This window comes from Juglans regia, chromosome 7 (assembly GCF_001411555.2).
Source record: "Juglans regia cultivar Chandler chromosome 7, Walnut 2.0, whole genome shotgun sequence".
Taxonomy (NCBI): domain Eukaryota; kingdom Viridiplantae; phylum Streptophyta; class Magnoliopsida; order Fagales; family Juglandaceae; genus Juglans; species Juglans regia.
Window position 1 is genome coordinate 4,062,899 of NC_049907.1, and position 16,052 is coordinate 4,078,950.

At 35.2% G+C, this 16,052-nt stretch overlaps 3 protein-coding genes across 3 annotated transcripts; 2 read left to right on the top strand and 1 right to left on the bottom strand.

Moving 5' to 3' along the window:
* The first annotated feature begins 1,217 nt into the window (after positions 1-1,217).
* LOC108995385 (phosphatidylinositol transfer protein 3) lies at positions 1,218-5,295 on the top strand. Its single transcript, XM_018970957.2, has 6 exons — positions 1,218-1,494; positions 2,712-2,799; positions 2,992-3,168; positions 3,780-3,878; positions 3,970-4,215; positions 4,838-5,295. The coding sequence occupies exons 2-6, from the start codon at positions 2,734-2,736 to the stop codon at positions 5,102-5,104; spliced, it is 855 nt and encodes a 284-aa protein (XP_018826502.1). The 5' UTR covers positions 1,218-1,494; positions 2,712-2,733; the 3' UTR covers positions 5,105-5,295.
* A 561-nt stretch (positions 5,296-5,856) lies between these two features.
* Positions 5,857-8,114, bottom strand: LOC108995375 (protein AE7-like 1). Its single transcript, XM_018970948.2, has 5 exons — positions 7,909-8,114; positions 7,648-7,753; positions 7,385-7,484; positions 6,644-6,689; positions 5,857-6,187 (listed from the first exon to the last, which is right to left on the bottom strand). Exons 1-5 carry the CDS (start codon positions 8,018-8,020, stop codon positions 6,087-6,089), a joined length of 465 nt encoding a protein of 154 aa, XP_018826493.1. The 5' UTR covers positions 8,021-8,114; the 3' UTR covers positions 5,857-6,086.
* Positions 8,115-9,048: 934 nt separating this feature from the next.
* Positions 9,049-12,159, top strand: LOC108995296. The gene is made up of 5 exons (XM_018970830.1): positions 9,049-9,089; positions 10,337-10,506; positions 11,186-11,483; positions 11,582-11,730; positions 12,020-12,159. The coding sequence occupies exons 1-5, from the start codon at positions 9,049-9,051 to the stop codon at positions 12,157-12,159; spliced, it is 798 nt and encodes a 265-aa protein (XP_018826375.1).
* The last annotated feature ends 3,893 nt before the right edge of the window (positions 12,160-16,052 follow it).

Sequence of the window (16,052 nt, forward strand, 5' to 3'; positions counted from 1 at the left end):
TGTAGGAGTCTACGACACGCTGGAGATATTGGAGATCTTCAGATGTCAACTCATGGAAAGTGAAACCCTCTATCTCAATAATAAGATTTTTTATATATTTTTCTTAACTATAAACAGTATTTTTTTAATAATAATAATAATAATAATAGAGTACGTCTAGAAAACTCCTCACCTGCTACGGTGCTAGACGCGTTGAATATTGATCACTCAGATAAAAAGTCTACAAAAAGGTGAAGTTTGATTTACTTTTTCTTTCCTAAGCAAGTTTGGATTAAAATTAAAATAGAAAATATGAGAGGAGTGAGAAATTAGAATCACAATAAATATTCTAAAAAGATAAATAATGAAAGAAGTTGACATTGATTAATGAGTTGTAAACATTTTAAATATAGTATATTTATTTTTAATTAAAAAGTGTAAAAAAAATTACCTTTTTAGTGAAATCTATTTTATCATAAAAGATAGAGTTATATACTTTAAATTTATAACTAAAGTGTTATTTGGATAGTGAATAGAGATAATATAAAAGTTGAATAAAAAATTAAAAAAATTATAATAATAAAATAAAATAAAACATTTCTTATATCCAAACCGCCTACTATTACTCATAAATTTTATCTTAATCCCAAACAGCTTAACGAAACGAAAAATAGATTCTGGTTTTTGAATCTATTCGAGCGCCAAACACTTTAGCTTTATACAAGAAAAAACGCTTTTCATTGTTATAATTTATTTTTCTTAGACTAGTCGCTATTTATAATAAAGTCCATTCTTTGTTTTTGTGCGTTAAAAGTCCATATCCATTCATTTGCTATCCTTTTAAATTGATTTTCTTTTTTCAAAATGTAGTTGTTGCATTATTCTTTCGATATTTTTTTTCCTAACACCATTCCTTTTTGTATTTTTAGTGCTTGACACATGTGTGATTTATATTTAATTTTGGTTGTCGTTGATGCGGTAGTTGACACCGAGCTAAATGAAAGATGACCAATTACTGATCAATCAAAGTGAAAAACACAATTAAAAAACATATTTTTTATATGAAATAAAATAAAATAAAATAAAATCTACCGTTAAAAAAAAAAAAAAAAAATCTATTTTCTTTCTTGTGTTTTCGTGTGGAATCGGAGACGAGTGGAGAGGTTATACGGTTGGTTATACCCCACTTTAAAGCAGAAAACTTAAAGCCTACGTTGCAGTCCACCGAGAACGAGTTATGTAGCCTGCTTTCCCACCCACACTATATAATCAAAAGCAAGACCTACGCAAATGATCTCCCTCTCCCTCTCCGCTCCTCTTACGAGCCTTGGCCCCTAGCTAGCTCGGCGAGATAATTCAATGCCGGCGTCATCCTCGTGAGGATAAAAATAAAAAAAACTATCCAAGAAAGAAGCGCGGCACGCACCCTCCCCTCCTTTCTCTGATCTTCTATTCTAAAGTAAAGTTTTCGTAAGGAGCTAGCTAGCTCTCAGTCTCCTCTGTTTCGCAGGCCAGGTACGTTACCAGCAAACAGTTTCGTATTGAAAGAGCATATACATACACAATCCTTTAAGCCTTTTCCTGTATGTTAATCTGCATGCGCACCTCTTGTCTCTGTGTTCGGAATGGATCTTTCACTTACTCTTGTGTCCTTGCCTTTTCTAGATCATTATTTATTTGTTGTTTCTCTGATCAAGCATAGAGTTGAAAGTTTTACGTTTTATGGGTTAGATCTTTTGAATCTTTTCTTAGTTGTCAGGAAGTTGCTTAAGCACCTGTTTTTTGGTGCTCAAGGATGTCTATATATTTCTTTGAGAATTGGATTTCAAAAGTCTTTGTTGAGTCGGAAAGCGTCTTTGTTATTTGATAAATAAGCCGAAAAGGTTTGGTTTCGTGTGATTTTCATGGCTGTATTTTTTTTAATCGGGTCAACTTTGGGATAGTTTTGGGGGTTTAAGAAAGCCCATCTGACAAATTATTAGTTGCTTTTCTGGTTCTCGCTGCGATTCTTGATTGTTAACTTAAGGATCTTTGTGATCATTGTTTTCTCGAGAGACAGAGGCCGGAATGGCACTACTGGATCCGCTGCAATGAAGAAAAACCAAATTCTGTGACCCATATGGATTCAAATCGAGTAGGCTGATAAATTAATTAGTAAAAGGAGTAGCCCTGATTATTATATTACAATAATTAGAAAGAAGAAAGAAGATTGACCAAAGAGACCTTAAAATAAGCATCACAGCCAGTGGATTGCTTTCGGATGTGGCTAGTCGAGAGAGGGGGCTCCTCATAGCCAGACCGTGTTCTCACCAACTTCCTTCTTTCCTTATGCATGGTTGATGACTTGAGGACTTATATTTGGACAGATGCAAAAATTTTGTTCTAATCCCAGATAATGTTATATGGACAACATTGAGTGAAATGACATCGAATCGCTGATGGTAGAAAATGAATGATATCAGAAAGTGTGCTCTGTACACATGGTTAATGGAGATATAGAATTTCGCTAGATAAGATATTTCAGTATCTGGCAGCATTTTGCTTACAGCTAACACTTTTTTATGTTGTCTAAGCTTATGGCTTCAGTACTCTCTCCAACTCAATGTCCCAAATACAATTTTGCTACGGATTGTTTGTATATTGTGGACACAATTATTACATTGGCCAAAGACAGTAAAACTCTTTGTACAGGAACTTTTTATGTTGACTTGGTCAAATGTTATTTCCTGTAGGTGAACTCCTTTGGCAGTCAGCATGTATCTTCTGAGAAGGCACTCTCAGACTCATCAGGAGAATGACTCCTCACAGAAAGATGTGAAAGTAATCTTCTACTTGGACAGACATTCTAGGGCAGAATGCAATTTTTTAAGATAAAACATATTTGATTTTTCTTGTTCCTTTTTATTGAATATGACCAAGTTTTCTCTCTATTACGGTGCTTCTATCCAATAAGAGTGCGATTGCTCGTAACATGTTGAACATATCGACTTACTGAGGCATATTTACGAACAGGTCAGCGAACTCAGGGCTGCTCTTGGACCTCTATCTGGACGTAGTTTGAAGTTCTGCACTGATGCATGCCTGAGGAGATATTTAGAAGCTCGGAACTGGAATGTTGATAAGGCAAAGAAAATGTTGGAAGAGACACTCAAGTGGAGATCTACTTATAAGCCTGAAGAAATTCGTTGGGTGAGAACGATAAATTATTGACTAAATGTTTTCGACAACATGGAAAAACTAGAAGAACATCTAATGCCATTTTATGACCTTTTATTTTAATTACTTCTGCTTTGACTTGGTGTGTTTTGTGTTCTTGTTTAATAGATAATCAATGTTAGAATGTCCTGGCATATAGATGTTGTTATCTTCCGCTTCTAATCATAAATTTACAGACAGAATTATTTCGAAACCAGATGTTTGCTCCCGGCAATCTTGTTTACTGTTTTCATTAATCTCAGTATTGTTTGTTTCAAAAACATTATTTGCCCTGCAGTCTGCAGATAAGCCTTTCCCTGCCTGAGGTGTAAAACTTTTGTGATGGAATCAATTTTAGTACTGTTTCAAGTTCAACATTGGTAGACATGTCAGTTCCAAAATGACACAATTCAGATGAAAAATGTATTTAAATCTTGGTTGCGATAACCTGTAATTAATACCTTTAATACATGTATCACCTTCTGCATGACATGTATGTGATGACTGAGGCTATGACTTGTAGCGCTTGTTGATGTTATCATGTTAATATTTTCACGACCTTTCATTTTGTTTAAGCCTCCCCTTACAAATATGTCATTGTGCAGCATGAAGTAGCCCATGAAGGTGAGACTGGCAAGGTGTCCAGAGCAGATTTTCATGATCGAGATGGAAGGACTGTTCTTATAATGAGGCCAGGGATGCAGGTTGGTACCACAATTTTATTTCATAAGGTGTGCCACTATCTCTTGGCATTTTGTGAATCAGCCTCTTAACCATTTTTTTCCTATTGGTCAGAACACCACATCAGGAGAAGATAATGTTCGCCATCTAGTCTATCTTTTGGAAAATTCTATCCTCAACCTTCCTGAAAATCAAGAACAAATGTCGTGGTTGATAGATTTCACTGGATTCTCATTGAACACCAGTGTCACTGTCAAAACAGCCCGTGACATTATTTACATCTTGCAAAACCACTATCCGGAGAGGCTTGCTGTTGTATTTCTGTACAGTCCACCAAGGATTTTTCAGGCATTTTGGAAGGTTTGATCACCTGCTTGGTTTTCATTTTCGTTTTCCATTACATAAACGATTTGCTTTTTGGTATCTTTGGATTGAAGTGTGACAATCACTGCTGCTTCTTTCTTTCATGAAAAACTAAGGTATGCTCATTCAATCATGGCATGGAAGCAAGCCAATATATAAATCTATTGTCATTCTCGGAGAACTTCTCTTCAATCTTGGGCGAAGTACATTTTGCGTTTGGCATTGCTTCTCCTCCCTTTGGAAGCATCCACTAATTCGTATCATACTTGGATTGATTAGAACCTGCATTACTTATGTTGCTTTAGCTCGGTCTTAATTTCTCTATTTATGCACTTAGTGTGCCATACCTAATTGTTGTGTTGACAAAGAAATCTCCCCCTTGTCAATCTAGTAGCCACTCCATCCGTTGGAACAGTTTTTTTTATTTTTTTTTTCACTATTTTTCTCTCTTTTCCCTTTTTGATTCTCCTTTTTTCTAGTTGCAGTTCTGGACATGAATCTGCTAATTCCTTTTTTGAGGAGATATCCATAGCTTGCAGGATGAATAGAGGCAGTTGTACCTTCAATTTAATCTTTTCCTTATTGCATTGATTAACTTTCTGCTTTTTAATTTTTATAGGCCGTCAAGTACTTCGTGGATACAAAGACATCTCAGAAGGTGAAGTTTGTATACCCCAAAATTAAAGATAGTATAGAGCTCATGAAGACATTCTTTGATATAGAAAACCTTCCGAGCGAGTTTGGAGGAAAAGCCACCCTAAAATATGACCACGAGGAGTTCTCCCGATTGATGGCCCAGGATGATGTAAAAACTGCTAAGTTCTGGGGTTTCGATGAGAAGCCCAACCACATTATGGATCCCATTGAGGAGTCTCCTGCTAGTTGAGTTTCTATAGATGCAGACTTTTGGTATCAACCTTATGCCGGGAACAGGAATGATGCTCTTGTTCATCCCTTGGGGTTAATAAAAATGTCGTTTTTTCTATTCTAATCTTGTTCCTAATGTTACCAACCTCCAAAAAAGCAAACTAATGTTTTATCATTTCCTATAATACAAATCTATTAGTTGCTATTGTCTCGGTGAAAGATCTTTCTGGTTATATTTTCGACTCATCGACACGAGTATTGGTTCATGACAGGCCATTGACACGAGCTACAAAATGTATAGGGTATCGCTTGATGTATGTATTTTTTGGCAGACACCTTGAGATTTTACTTGTGAATGATAGATCAAGTGGTGGTTTATAAAGGTCAAATTATGTATTGCAAAACTTTAAGGCTCCGTTTGGATAGTAAGATGAGATGATTTTAAATGAAAGTTAAATAAAATATTATTTTTTAATATTATTATTGTTTTGAGATTTGAAAAAATTAAATCGAAACCGTTTTTGTAAAATGAAAGTTATGATAATATGACATCAGATGACATGAAACCGTTTCTATATCCAAACGGGTCGTAAGGCATTCATATTTACAATCCTACTAGAAAGCTGTATCAGTAAAATCATGTTGGGGCTTTAGCTGCTTGTTAAATTACAAACGACCTTAAAACTGACGAGAAAACGAAATCTTAAGGTATAGACTTGTGCAGCGTGTAGAGTGTAGAATGATCTTATTTGCAATTGAAGATGGTCAACCACTTGTGATAATCAGAGTCTTATATTGATAGGGGCTTTTTGTGCATTAAGGAGTCTGCAATCAGCATGCAGTTCTAGGTTACATCCATCGGACCCAACAAATAGTAAGCACATACGCAAAGAGCTTCTAACATTAAGTAAATGTAGATCATAATACAGAAAGAAAGAACAGATCTTATTGCATTTGGCAACTGGTGAAGTTCACCCTGTACAGTGCAAAAGCGTACTTGGTCAAAGTTCATTGGAGTAGAGACACTCGTCCACAAGTTGGCGAAGGTTGGGATTCTCCAAGGCAGCAGCAACTCGTTCCTTATCATTTAACTGCTTATTAACTACCAAAAGGACATATTACACAATATCTGTATTAGCTTTGGGGATTGGAGATTAAAATAACAGAGGAAATCTTATTAACACCCAGGATTGAATATTAATTCTCTTGCAGCATGAATACTAAAAAATAAAGTAATAATGCATGATTTTTCAGTGAAGGTTGAATATGTCACAATCGCATCTGAGCAAAGACATCTTCAGGGACAATATGTAGTCTGACAAAAACAAAGGTTGATTATATGGATTGACAAATTCCGCTATGACCTTGAGAGTTTCTCAATGGAATTTTCAGTTTCCTGCAATGATACAACGCAAGATGCCAGATTTATAAAATATAGGAGCGTTTGCATGTCAATAAGCCCTTCAAGGTAGAATGGCTAGATTTCCATAGCACCTGACTTCTTGGAAAAAGAACAAAATTTTATTTGAATCTGAATAACATAATGTCCAGCAATCACCTGATTCTTCATTTGCATGAGATCCAGGAGATACTTTGATGTCTACCTGAAAATATTTATTGTCAACCAAATGATGAGGGAATAGCAAGAATAATATATCAGATAGTGACATTTTTTTTTTTCTTTTTTTATGTCGGGAAACTTCTCCAAGGCAGGTCCTTCGGACCCATCCCTGCAGAGTAAACCCTGATCCCGTGCACCGCAAGATAGTGATATCACAAGTCAGAAATAAAGACTGTGATCCTTTATTATCATTCCAACTCTCTCTCAAAAGAAACCCAATGCTAAAAGGGCATTGCTTTGAGACATGCAGATGATACCTCCCATCAGTTCTCTTGATTATTAATTACAAACTATTCTCTCAAAAATTACCATAGCTTCAACATTATGTTTGAAACAGCAATCAGAGGAAAAAATAAAAAATAAAAATATGACAGGACTTTCCACAATCAGATAAGAGGCCATTTACCTATACCATAATATAAAGATGATCTAACTAAAGCTATGATCTTCTACTTCTGTAAGTAAAGTCGGAAGACATACTTGCATTCAAAGAACTTGTATTGATTGCATTTATCATGAACCACCCAGTACTATTAAAACTAGGGACAAGTAAAGAGAAGAGTACGGTGACTATAACAAATCAACAAAATGTTCTTATGTTCTTAAAAGTGGTAAAGGTCTAACAAAAAGAAGCAGAGAAATTTGAGTTCACCTCGGCAATTGAATACTCAAACTGACCTTATAATGCGGAGGGAAACAATGCTGCAGTTTCACTCTCAGGCATAGACCAATTACGGTTGCCATACTGCAGTGCTGGATGGTTGGTGTGAAAGTTATCCTTGAATAAACAATAAATAAATAAATTTCAGACAATAAAGTAGTTTAAATTCACCAAAATTTAAAAACCAACAAGGTACAAATAATATCAGTGGAATTCGATTCCTCGCCGAAATTGACTTCCGCCATCAAAAAATGAAATTGGAACTCAGAGAAATGCTTACAGAATTCGACCGAGCTTCTCATCGACGGTGATCGATTCCTCCGAAAGAACACTGAGCTGTTCCAAGGAGTATGGATGTTCTGGATCTCTTATATCCCTCACGAAATTTACCAATCGGAGTCAAAGATTCCAATTTTTTTTTTTCCATATAAAAAAATCACAGAAGCGATCCCAATACCTTAAGCTCAGCTACTTAAATCGAAACCCAAGAGAAAACCCAATAAAAAAAATGAAAAAGCGAGAGAGAAAGAAAAAAGGATATCATAAATTTCAAGAGGATCAACGGCATCGTCTCCATGAGGATCTTCGGTACGAGCGACCCGTTCCTTCTTAGCGTGAACGATGGGGTTGGCGTTGATCAGACCCAACGTCATCTTCTCTCTCTCACGGTCTCTCTTTTTCTGTCTGTATTTCTTCGTTGAAGTGTTCTCGGACCAACTGGTCTGGTCACTCGAGTTTCCCAACGGTGAATTATATTGTGCGTAATTTTACACCACTTTTTTTAAAGATTTGTCAGAGACCGACACGTGTACATTCTTCTCGAGATCGCCATTGAGAACGCAGCACGTGCTGCTAGTTCGTCTCTTGCGCCAGTGCCAAAATAAAAACAGGCGGCGTCTCACCTTAACCAGTGGCAGACTGGCAGTGGTTTGTCGGATTAGGATTTCCATTAGCTGCAAATATTGCGCGTTATCGCGTAATTGTGATGGTTTTGGTTGGCCCCATGATTCATAGAACCCAGCAATGGGCTTCAAGTAACGATACTTTTGGCTTTATCTGTATAACTAATGTCATTTATGTCACTTTAAAAAAAAAATGTCATTTATGTCACATAAATATCATGCCATATTGCTAAGTCTTGTTGTCCTTACTTTCTCAATAATAAATCCATTATAAAACTAGAAAGATTAAATAGATTATTATTTTAAGGCCCCATTTAGATAATAAGATGATATAAGATAATTTTAGATGAAAGTTAAATAAAAAAAAATTAAATTGTTTATAATATTTTGAGAAATAATTTAAAAAAATTATAATAAAAAGATGAGATGAGATAAAACAGTTTCTGTATCGAAATGAGACCTAAGTCTTTTTATTTTCCCCAGACGTCAATATAGTATGTCTATATATATTATTACCTTGGTTTGAGAAAAATAAAGCGTTATGATCATCAGACTCATCACCCCGGCCGCATGCATGCAGATACATTAATGCAACCCCTTCATGCATGAATCAAGGATTCCTCATGTCCTTTGAGCTTCCATGAATTAATATCTAATAAATGATCAGTGCAAAATACATGAATTAAATTACACTATTGATTCGAGATCAATATAAACAAGCAAGTCATGATCTTCTCCTTGTTCTGCGGTTACTGTTACAACTTTCGAGGCTCCAGATCATGAATTCGATGATCACACTCTACTCCAGGGCTGCCAGCAGGTAAACTGCTCTGATCTCTATATATAATACACCCTTTCAGCTTCAATCTCTTTAAATTATAAGTCTCTGATCAGAACTACTTCATTCCAGAACCATTAATAATCTCGGTCTCTTTAATTTTTATTCAATGTACGTAGAAGCACGTACGCCCCTCTCTGACTCCATGCAGCTCGATCTCCAGTACTGTTAATTAATATATCAGTTGATCTCCTTTCTCCCCTTGAGCTTTATGAGAGAGAGATATAACACAAAAGGCCATCGAGTACCCCCATGCACCCATATAAATATATAATAAACTCCTTTCTTCATATTGCATAACGGGTCATAATTTTCTTTTGAGCTTCCTCAAATATATATCAGACGAGTTCTCCATTAATTCAACTGACCACAAAGAAAATAGGAGTTCACCCACAGAACAATATGGAAGATAAAAGTTGCCATTCGACTAGCCATGCCGATATTGATGCAAATGGTACTCTCTCTCTCTCTCTGCTCTCTCTCTCTCGCTCTCTCTGATCTCTCTTTCTCTCTCTCCACAAATGCAAATATATATTTATGTAAAGCGAATTTAAATGTATAAGTTTTAGCATGCTTGATGTATATCTCAAGGAACAGGTTTTTTTAAATTGTGTTTTTAATTGCAAGAATGATTTGTTTTAGCCTCTGTTCGTGTTCATTAATTACGTGCATGCAGCATGTATAAACTACGTACACAAAATCAAAATCTTACTCAATTTTCTATATATGTATATTACATCGATATGCTAAATACGGGATATATAGATTATTATACTAATCACTGCCAAAACATTTCCCTCCATTGGTTGGAACCTCTTTAACCGTTGGCTAAATTGAGGATTCAATCACAGATCATCTGCTGTCTAACTCTGACTCCGGTAGATGATGATCAATATATATGTTACTGGACATAGAATTATTGGAATATTAATTAGCATATATATTTATTTTTGTATGCCAATATTCTTTTTTCTCTATCTTAGGAGTCGTAAGAACAGCTAACAGAAATCTTCCGCCAGCGCATTATACATTTCAAATCAAGAATTATTCCATTGTAAAGACAATTGATAAATGTGAATCGGCCCAGTTTGAAGTTGGCGGCTACCAATGGTGCGTTAATTTTGTAGATTCTCTGGTCTCCTCTCTGATATTAATTGTTTTCATTTTTTTTTTGTTGGGTTTTTGAGTAAAAAAGATGCATGGCACCATTCTTTTTTTTTTTCCTCTAGGAAATTGGTACTCCACCCAAATCCGGATAGAAATGGTGAAGAGAAGGGTCATATCTCTTTGTACCTGGCAATTGAAGATACAGATGAGCTTTCACATGGCTGGGAGGTTAACACGTACATAAAATTCTTTGTGTTTGATCAAATCAGAGACAAGTACTTGTGTATCCAAGGTAACTTCCAAAACTAATGGTACACTTTTGGAATATTTAAATACATAAGCCTCACACCTTACACATGCACCCATTTAAAAATATATTATTTTATTTTTTTATCCACGTAATGAAAATGATTCAGACATGTTTGTAAATAAAATAGGATAAAAATGTAAAATGACATATTTTTAAGTGGGTGTGCAGGGTGTGAAGCTTATGTGTACATACATGAGGTATATACTGCAAAAGGTTGAGAAACTTATTTTTTAAAAATATACCATTTAAATTTACTGCATTTTGTTTTTAAGAAAGAGGTACATACATGATCATTTTTCTATTTTTTTTTTTTTAAGTAGTATGAGAAACTTGTGTACCCTTTCTCAATGTTTATTTGTAATGTATTATTCTATATATTGTGAAAATATTATTAGCCTTGCATTGGTTATAAATAATTTTAAAGCACGATCCTCGTGCGAATTATTAAAAGAATGAATATTTGTAAGGATAATGATTATTTACAATGAAGACTGATTCATTTTAATAAGAAATAATCATTTTTATATAAAATAATTGATAAAAAACTAACAATTTTTTTATTGTGGCGTGCGGTTTCTGCATATATAATATTATTGAATTGATATTTGGTATTTAACTACTGTCACTTGTGCTGATTAATTTTGATGACCTATATATATAGATGCACATGGGAGTGTAAGACGCTTTCATAAGTTGAAGACTGAATGGGGTTTCGCACATCTACTTTCGCACGATACTCTGAAGGATCCTTCAAATGGTTATCTTGTTGATGACACTTGCGTTTTTGGGGTTGAAGTCTTTGTTATCAAAGGGACTTTCAAGGGGGAGTGTTTTTCAATTATAAATGAACCTCAATGCATTTATTTCACATGGTGGATTAGCAAACTTTCAGTTTCAGCCGGCCTGAAAGATGAGGAATTACTCTACTCCGATCAGTTCGTTGTTGGGGGGCATAAATGGTACGTACATTGTTGGAGTTGTGTGGCGTGTAAATCAGTTTTAAATAGGTTGTGGCGTTGTGCTGTATCTAATAAACTTTTATACTTTGGATATATAGGATGCTGACGCTCGTCAAACACATGACAAGCGAAGTAGGAGAGTTCAGATCAACTTGTCTCTCTCTCAAGCTTGCTGGTTCAGATACTCTTTTTTCTAGCAGAAGAATGTTTGCAAAATTCAAGCTGAGGATCATAAAGGGTGACAAAGGCAAACCTGACTGCGAACGAACATGTCTGTTCTCTTTGTTTTCACTAATATATCTGCTTGGATATCCTTTTCTTTCCAGCATGAACGTTCTGAAGAAAATTCTCTCGATATATAAATATACACACATGCATGCATGCATGGTAGTATAAATATTTGAGGAAATCTGAAAGCTGTTAGCATTTGGATCGAATAATTTGGATTTATATTTAAATTCCAAGTTAATTACCGTGATTTCAAAGATCCAAACAAATCTTCCTAACTAAATTATCTTCCTCGCTTTGTCTCGCAGGTGTGTCCTGGTTCCCTGATCGCAGCACGTCAAAAAATGGCACCCGACACTTTCTCTTTAAGCTGGGATATTGTAATTGTTTGATCCTGGAATGCAAAATTGATCTCATATCTTCAACGAAGGATTTTCTCCTCGGCTGATATTAGTTATAACTATGCACAAGTCTCTTTAGTTTTTTTCTTTTTTTAAAGCAATACATATTTAAAACTCATGATGCAAGAAATTGTACTTATCAGTGCGTGAGACTTGGCTAGTTTAAAATTGCACATATCATTTTATTTCACTTTAAATTGGAGAAGTATCCTATATCTTTGACTACGAGGAGCTTGAACTGGTTGCTATTGTGTAAAAGTGCATGTTGTGCTCACGTTGAAAGATAAAATAGTCAAATATTTAATCAACGGAAAATTCTATACACCACACAATCTCATTTTCATCCCACTATACATAATGTGACATATTTATCACTATTAAATTATCATTTACTAGATGATTAGTTATTATCTAATGGTGATAAATATGTTACATCTTACATAATGGGATGAAAGTAGAATAGTGGTGTGATGTATAACATTACTCAAAAAGTTATAATGATTAGTTTAAAATTATTTATATTTGTACTTGAGTGATATTTGTGACAAAAATAAAATAGGAAAAAATTAAATAAGATGAGATAAAAATTATTTCTAAACATCTCCTAAATCTTGTGCAAATGGCATAAGGTGCTTTTACAACTTCGATTCACATTTTCAATTGGCAATCCTGCAAATTACTCTAGTTCTTATAAAAGGAAAAAAAAAGTTTTATAATTAAGTTGATACTTTACGACAGATCCACTATAAGAAAAAAAGGTTTTCCAACGCTCAAAATTATTACAAATACCCTGCATAATCGCTGCATTGGATCAATTCAGGCGATTTTATAATCGTTACATGCTCAACGAAATAAAAATGCCATTTCTAATTACCCTCAGTGATAGGCAAAACTTGCTGCAAAAGTATACTTTTAGCGGCAATTTTAGTTCGTTGCAAATGAGGTCAACAAATGCCAGAAAAGATGGTATCCGTTTGACACAAAATCATTGGGAAAAATCAAAAGCAACGATAAAAATCGTCGCAAATACGAATAGAAATCGCCGCAATTGTTATTATTATTTTTTTTTTCTAGTGATATGAAAATATCGTTGGTATTATCACTATTTGCGGCGATAATTGGCCAAATTCGCTGCAATTATTTGTGACCTTTTTCAACGATCTTTATTTTTATAGCAGTTGAAGTTGTTTCCAATGGACATTAAATCGTCGCAAAAACTAGCACGTCACCGCAAAAACTTAATCACGATGATTTAGTTGGTCGTCGGTATAGTATGTGCATGGAAGTCACGCATATTTGTAGCGCATATAAATCGCCGGAATAGAGTCAGTTTCGGCGATCACGAATCGCCGCTAATAATGTCTTAAAGTTACATTTGCTTTATTGCAACGAGTTTAAATTTATTCACAAAGTTGCTTTGGTTCATTTTTGTTCCTTCACCCTTTTGCCTGGGCTTCATTGTCACACTTAATTTATCTTAGAAACACATAATTTATCTTATTTCAGGTCAGTCACTTAATGATTAATTACTAAAGTAAACTATACTTAGAAATATCCAACATAATTTTCATCTAATTTAATAAATCAAAGACATTCATTCATCCAAAGTCAGTTACATAAAATTCACATTAAGGTAGTTATGGGCTATACACTAGGGTGGACCAATTGGAATCCAAAACCTATAACTTAACTGCTAAATATTGAGAACACATCATGTTTCTAAACATTATCTGAAAATGTGCATATTCATTCAATCAATGAGTCGAAATGAACGATATTATAACTGAAGCGGCATATCTGTTTAATTGGAAACTAAACATTTCTGATACTCATCTCTGTGCATATAGTTCCACAATCTCTAATCTTCGCTACACTCCAAAGATGGACCTTTTGCCACCCAACTTCCTCTTTTGCTGTATTTTTTTTCCATCTCTTCTATGTAATGAAAGATTTTGGCAGTGCACCAAAAAAATTTTGTTCAAGAGGAAAAATCATTACCCGTGATTCATGATGAGTTTTTCTAATCATAGATTTGCAAATGTATTCGTATGTTGATCCATATATAGGGGCGGGCTCCAATTCCGACGGAGTTGAAATGCTCACCTCCAACCTCTGACTCTGATTGGATTCAGAGGTCAAAACCTCTTCCGACTCCAACTCTGATTGGAGTCGGAGGTGATTGCCAAAATACCCACAAAAAAGAAGAAAAAATCAAAGGTGAAGTGGCGATAGAACCCCTAAAGACATGAGGAATAAGACAAAGGTGAAGTGGATATCAGATCCTACAAAGTGAAGTGAATATGATGTCTCGACCTGGAACCTAACAAAAATTAAAATCACCCATATAAGCAAAAACCAAACCGATTCATCTTCCATAGAATTGACCACGCTGCACTTCTATTGTTGGAGATTGAAGGTTGACCTTTTTATAGTTCTTTCAAATCTTTTTGAAAGTGGTATGCACTTCTCACTGTGAATTGACCACTAGAAGTCCCATTCCATATCAATTTGTTTGGTTTATTGGTATAGCTAATTGGAATCTTCATGTTGTTCTCAGCTTCCTCCCTTGAGAAAATCTCTACAATTAGAGAAACTCTCGTGTGATTAGTATCTGGATCAATCAGCTCATGGAATTTTGCATTTTCATCTAGATCTTTAACTGCACTGTGAACTCTGAAAGTAGTGGATTTTGGAATCCACTTGTCCTTCCAGATATGAACCTCTCTTCCATTTCCAACTCTCCAAGAAGTGTCCTTCTCTAGCAGAGGTAGAGCAACAAGGATGCTTCTCCAAATATAGGAAGGCTTTCCACCCAATTTGGCTTGAAAGAAATGAACCCTTGGGAAATACTTCAGTTTTAACACTTGGGAAGCAAGTGAATGAGGATCTTGGAGTAACCTCCACCCTTGTTTAGATAGCATGACCAAATTGAAGCTTTCCAACTCTTTGAAACTCATCGCTCCTACTACCTTAGATTTTTCCATTGTGTTTCATGAGATCCAGTGGATTCTCCTATCCTTTTCTTGTTGGCCCCACCAGGAATTTTGCATCACCTTATTAATGTCTCTAAGCAGGTTATGAGGGAGTTTAAAAATTGTCATACTATAAGTAGGCAAGGCCTGAACAACAACTTTAAGAAGAATTTCTTTGGCTGCATGTGAGAGAGACTTGACTTTGAAGTTGCTAAGTCTATGTCTGACTTTATCCAAGATACTTTCAAAAGACTTAGATCGAGCTCTTCCAATCAGGGTTGGTAATCCCAGGTATTTTTCATAGGACATGTTTGATCTAATCCCTGCAATGCTCAATACAATATCTTGAGTTTCTCCCTAGGTATTCCTACTGAATTGTATTGAGGTCTTGTCCTTATTAATTTTTTGTCCAGATGCATGTTCATAAGTGTTAAGCAAGAAGATCAACTTGCTCAATTCTAGTTGATTGGCTCTGCAAAAAAGTAAACTATCGTCTTGAAGAAGAGATGATTAATATGAAGTTTGCCTCTCACCAAAGGGACTCCATTGATAGCACCTGTCTTCTTTGCATTATTCAATAAGGAACTCAAAGCTTCAACACAAATGATGAACATGTAAGGTAATAATGGATCACCTTGCCTAATCCCTCGAGAATGTTTGAAAATTGGCTGAGAAATACCATTAATCAAGATAGAGTAAGAAACTAATTCAACCCCCTTCATCACTAAGTCAATCCACTCTTGTGCAAAGACCATATGGAAGCTCTTAAGAATGCCCATTCCACACGATCATAGGACTTGCTCATGTTGGCCTCTAAGGCCATATAATCTGATTTGCCTAATAATTTGCTATTCATGGTATACATGGCTTCATAAGCTACAATGATATTATTTGAGATTAGTCTCCCTGAAACAAAAGCAGGTTGAGTTGGTGAAATGATATCTGGTAGAATCCTTTTCAGCCTATTC

Bases quoted from the DNA above. Each gene is read 5' to 3' on its own strand.
- LOC108995385 (XM_018970957.2), top strand. From the start codon at position 2,734: ATGTATCTTCTGAGAAGGCACTCTCAGACTCATCAGGAGAATGACTCC. The intron at 3,879-3,969 runs GTTGGTACCACA...CCTATTGGTCAG, and splicing joins TAATGAGGCCAGGGATGCAG to AACACCACATCAGGAGAAGA. The intron at 4,216-4,837 runs GTTTGATCACCT...TAATTTTTATAG, and splicing joins TTTTTCAGGCATTTTGGAAG to GCCGTCAAGTACTTCGTGGA.
- LOC108995375 (XM_018970948.2), bottom strand. From the start codon at position 8,020: ATGACGTTGGGTCTGATCAACGCCAACCCCATCGTTCACGCTAAGAAG. The intron at 7,485-7,647 runs GTAAGCATTTCT...TGTTTATTCAAG, and splicing joins GAGAAGCTCGGTCGAATTCT to GATAACTTTCACACCAACCA. The intron at 6,690-7,384 runs GTCAGTTTGAGT...AAATATTTTCAG, and splicing joins GTTTCCCTCCGCATTATAAG to GTAGACATCAAAGTATCTCC.
- LOC108995296 (XM_018970830.1), top strand. From the start codon at position 9,049: ATGAATTCGATGATCACACTCTACTCCAGGGCTGCCAGCAG. The intron at 9,090-10,336 runs GTAAACTGCTCT...TTTTTCCTCTAG, and splicing joins TACTCCAGGGCTGCCAGCAG to GAAATTGGTACTCCACCCAA. The intron at 10,507-11,185 runs GTAACTTCCAAA...CTATATATATAG, and splicing joins CAAGTACTTGTGTATCCAAG to ATGCACATGGGAGTGTAAGA.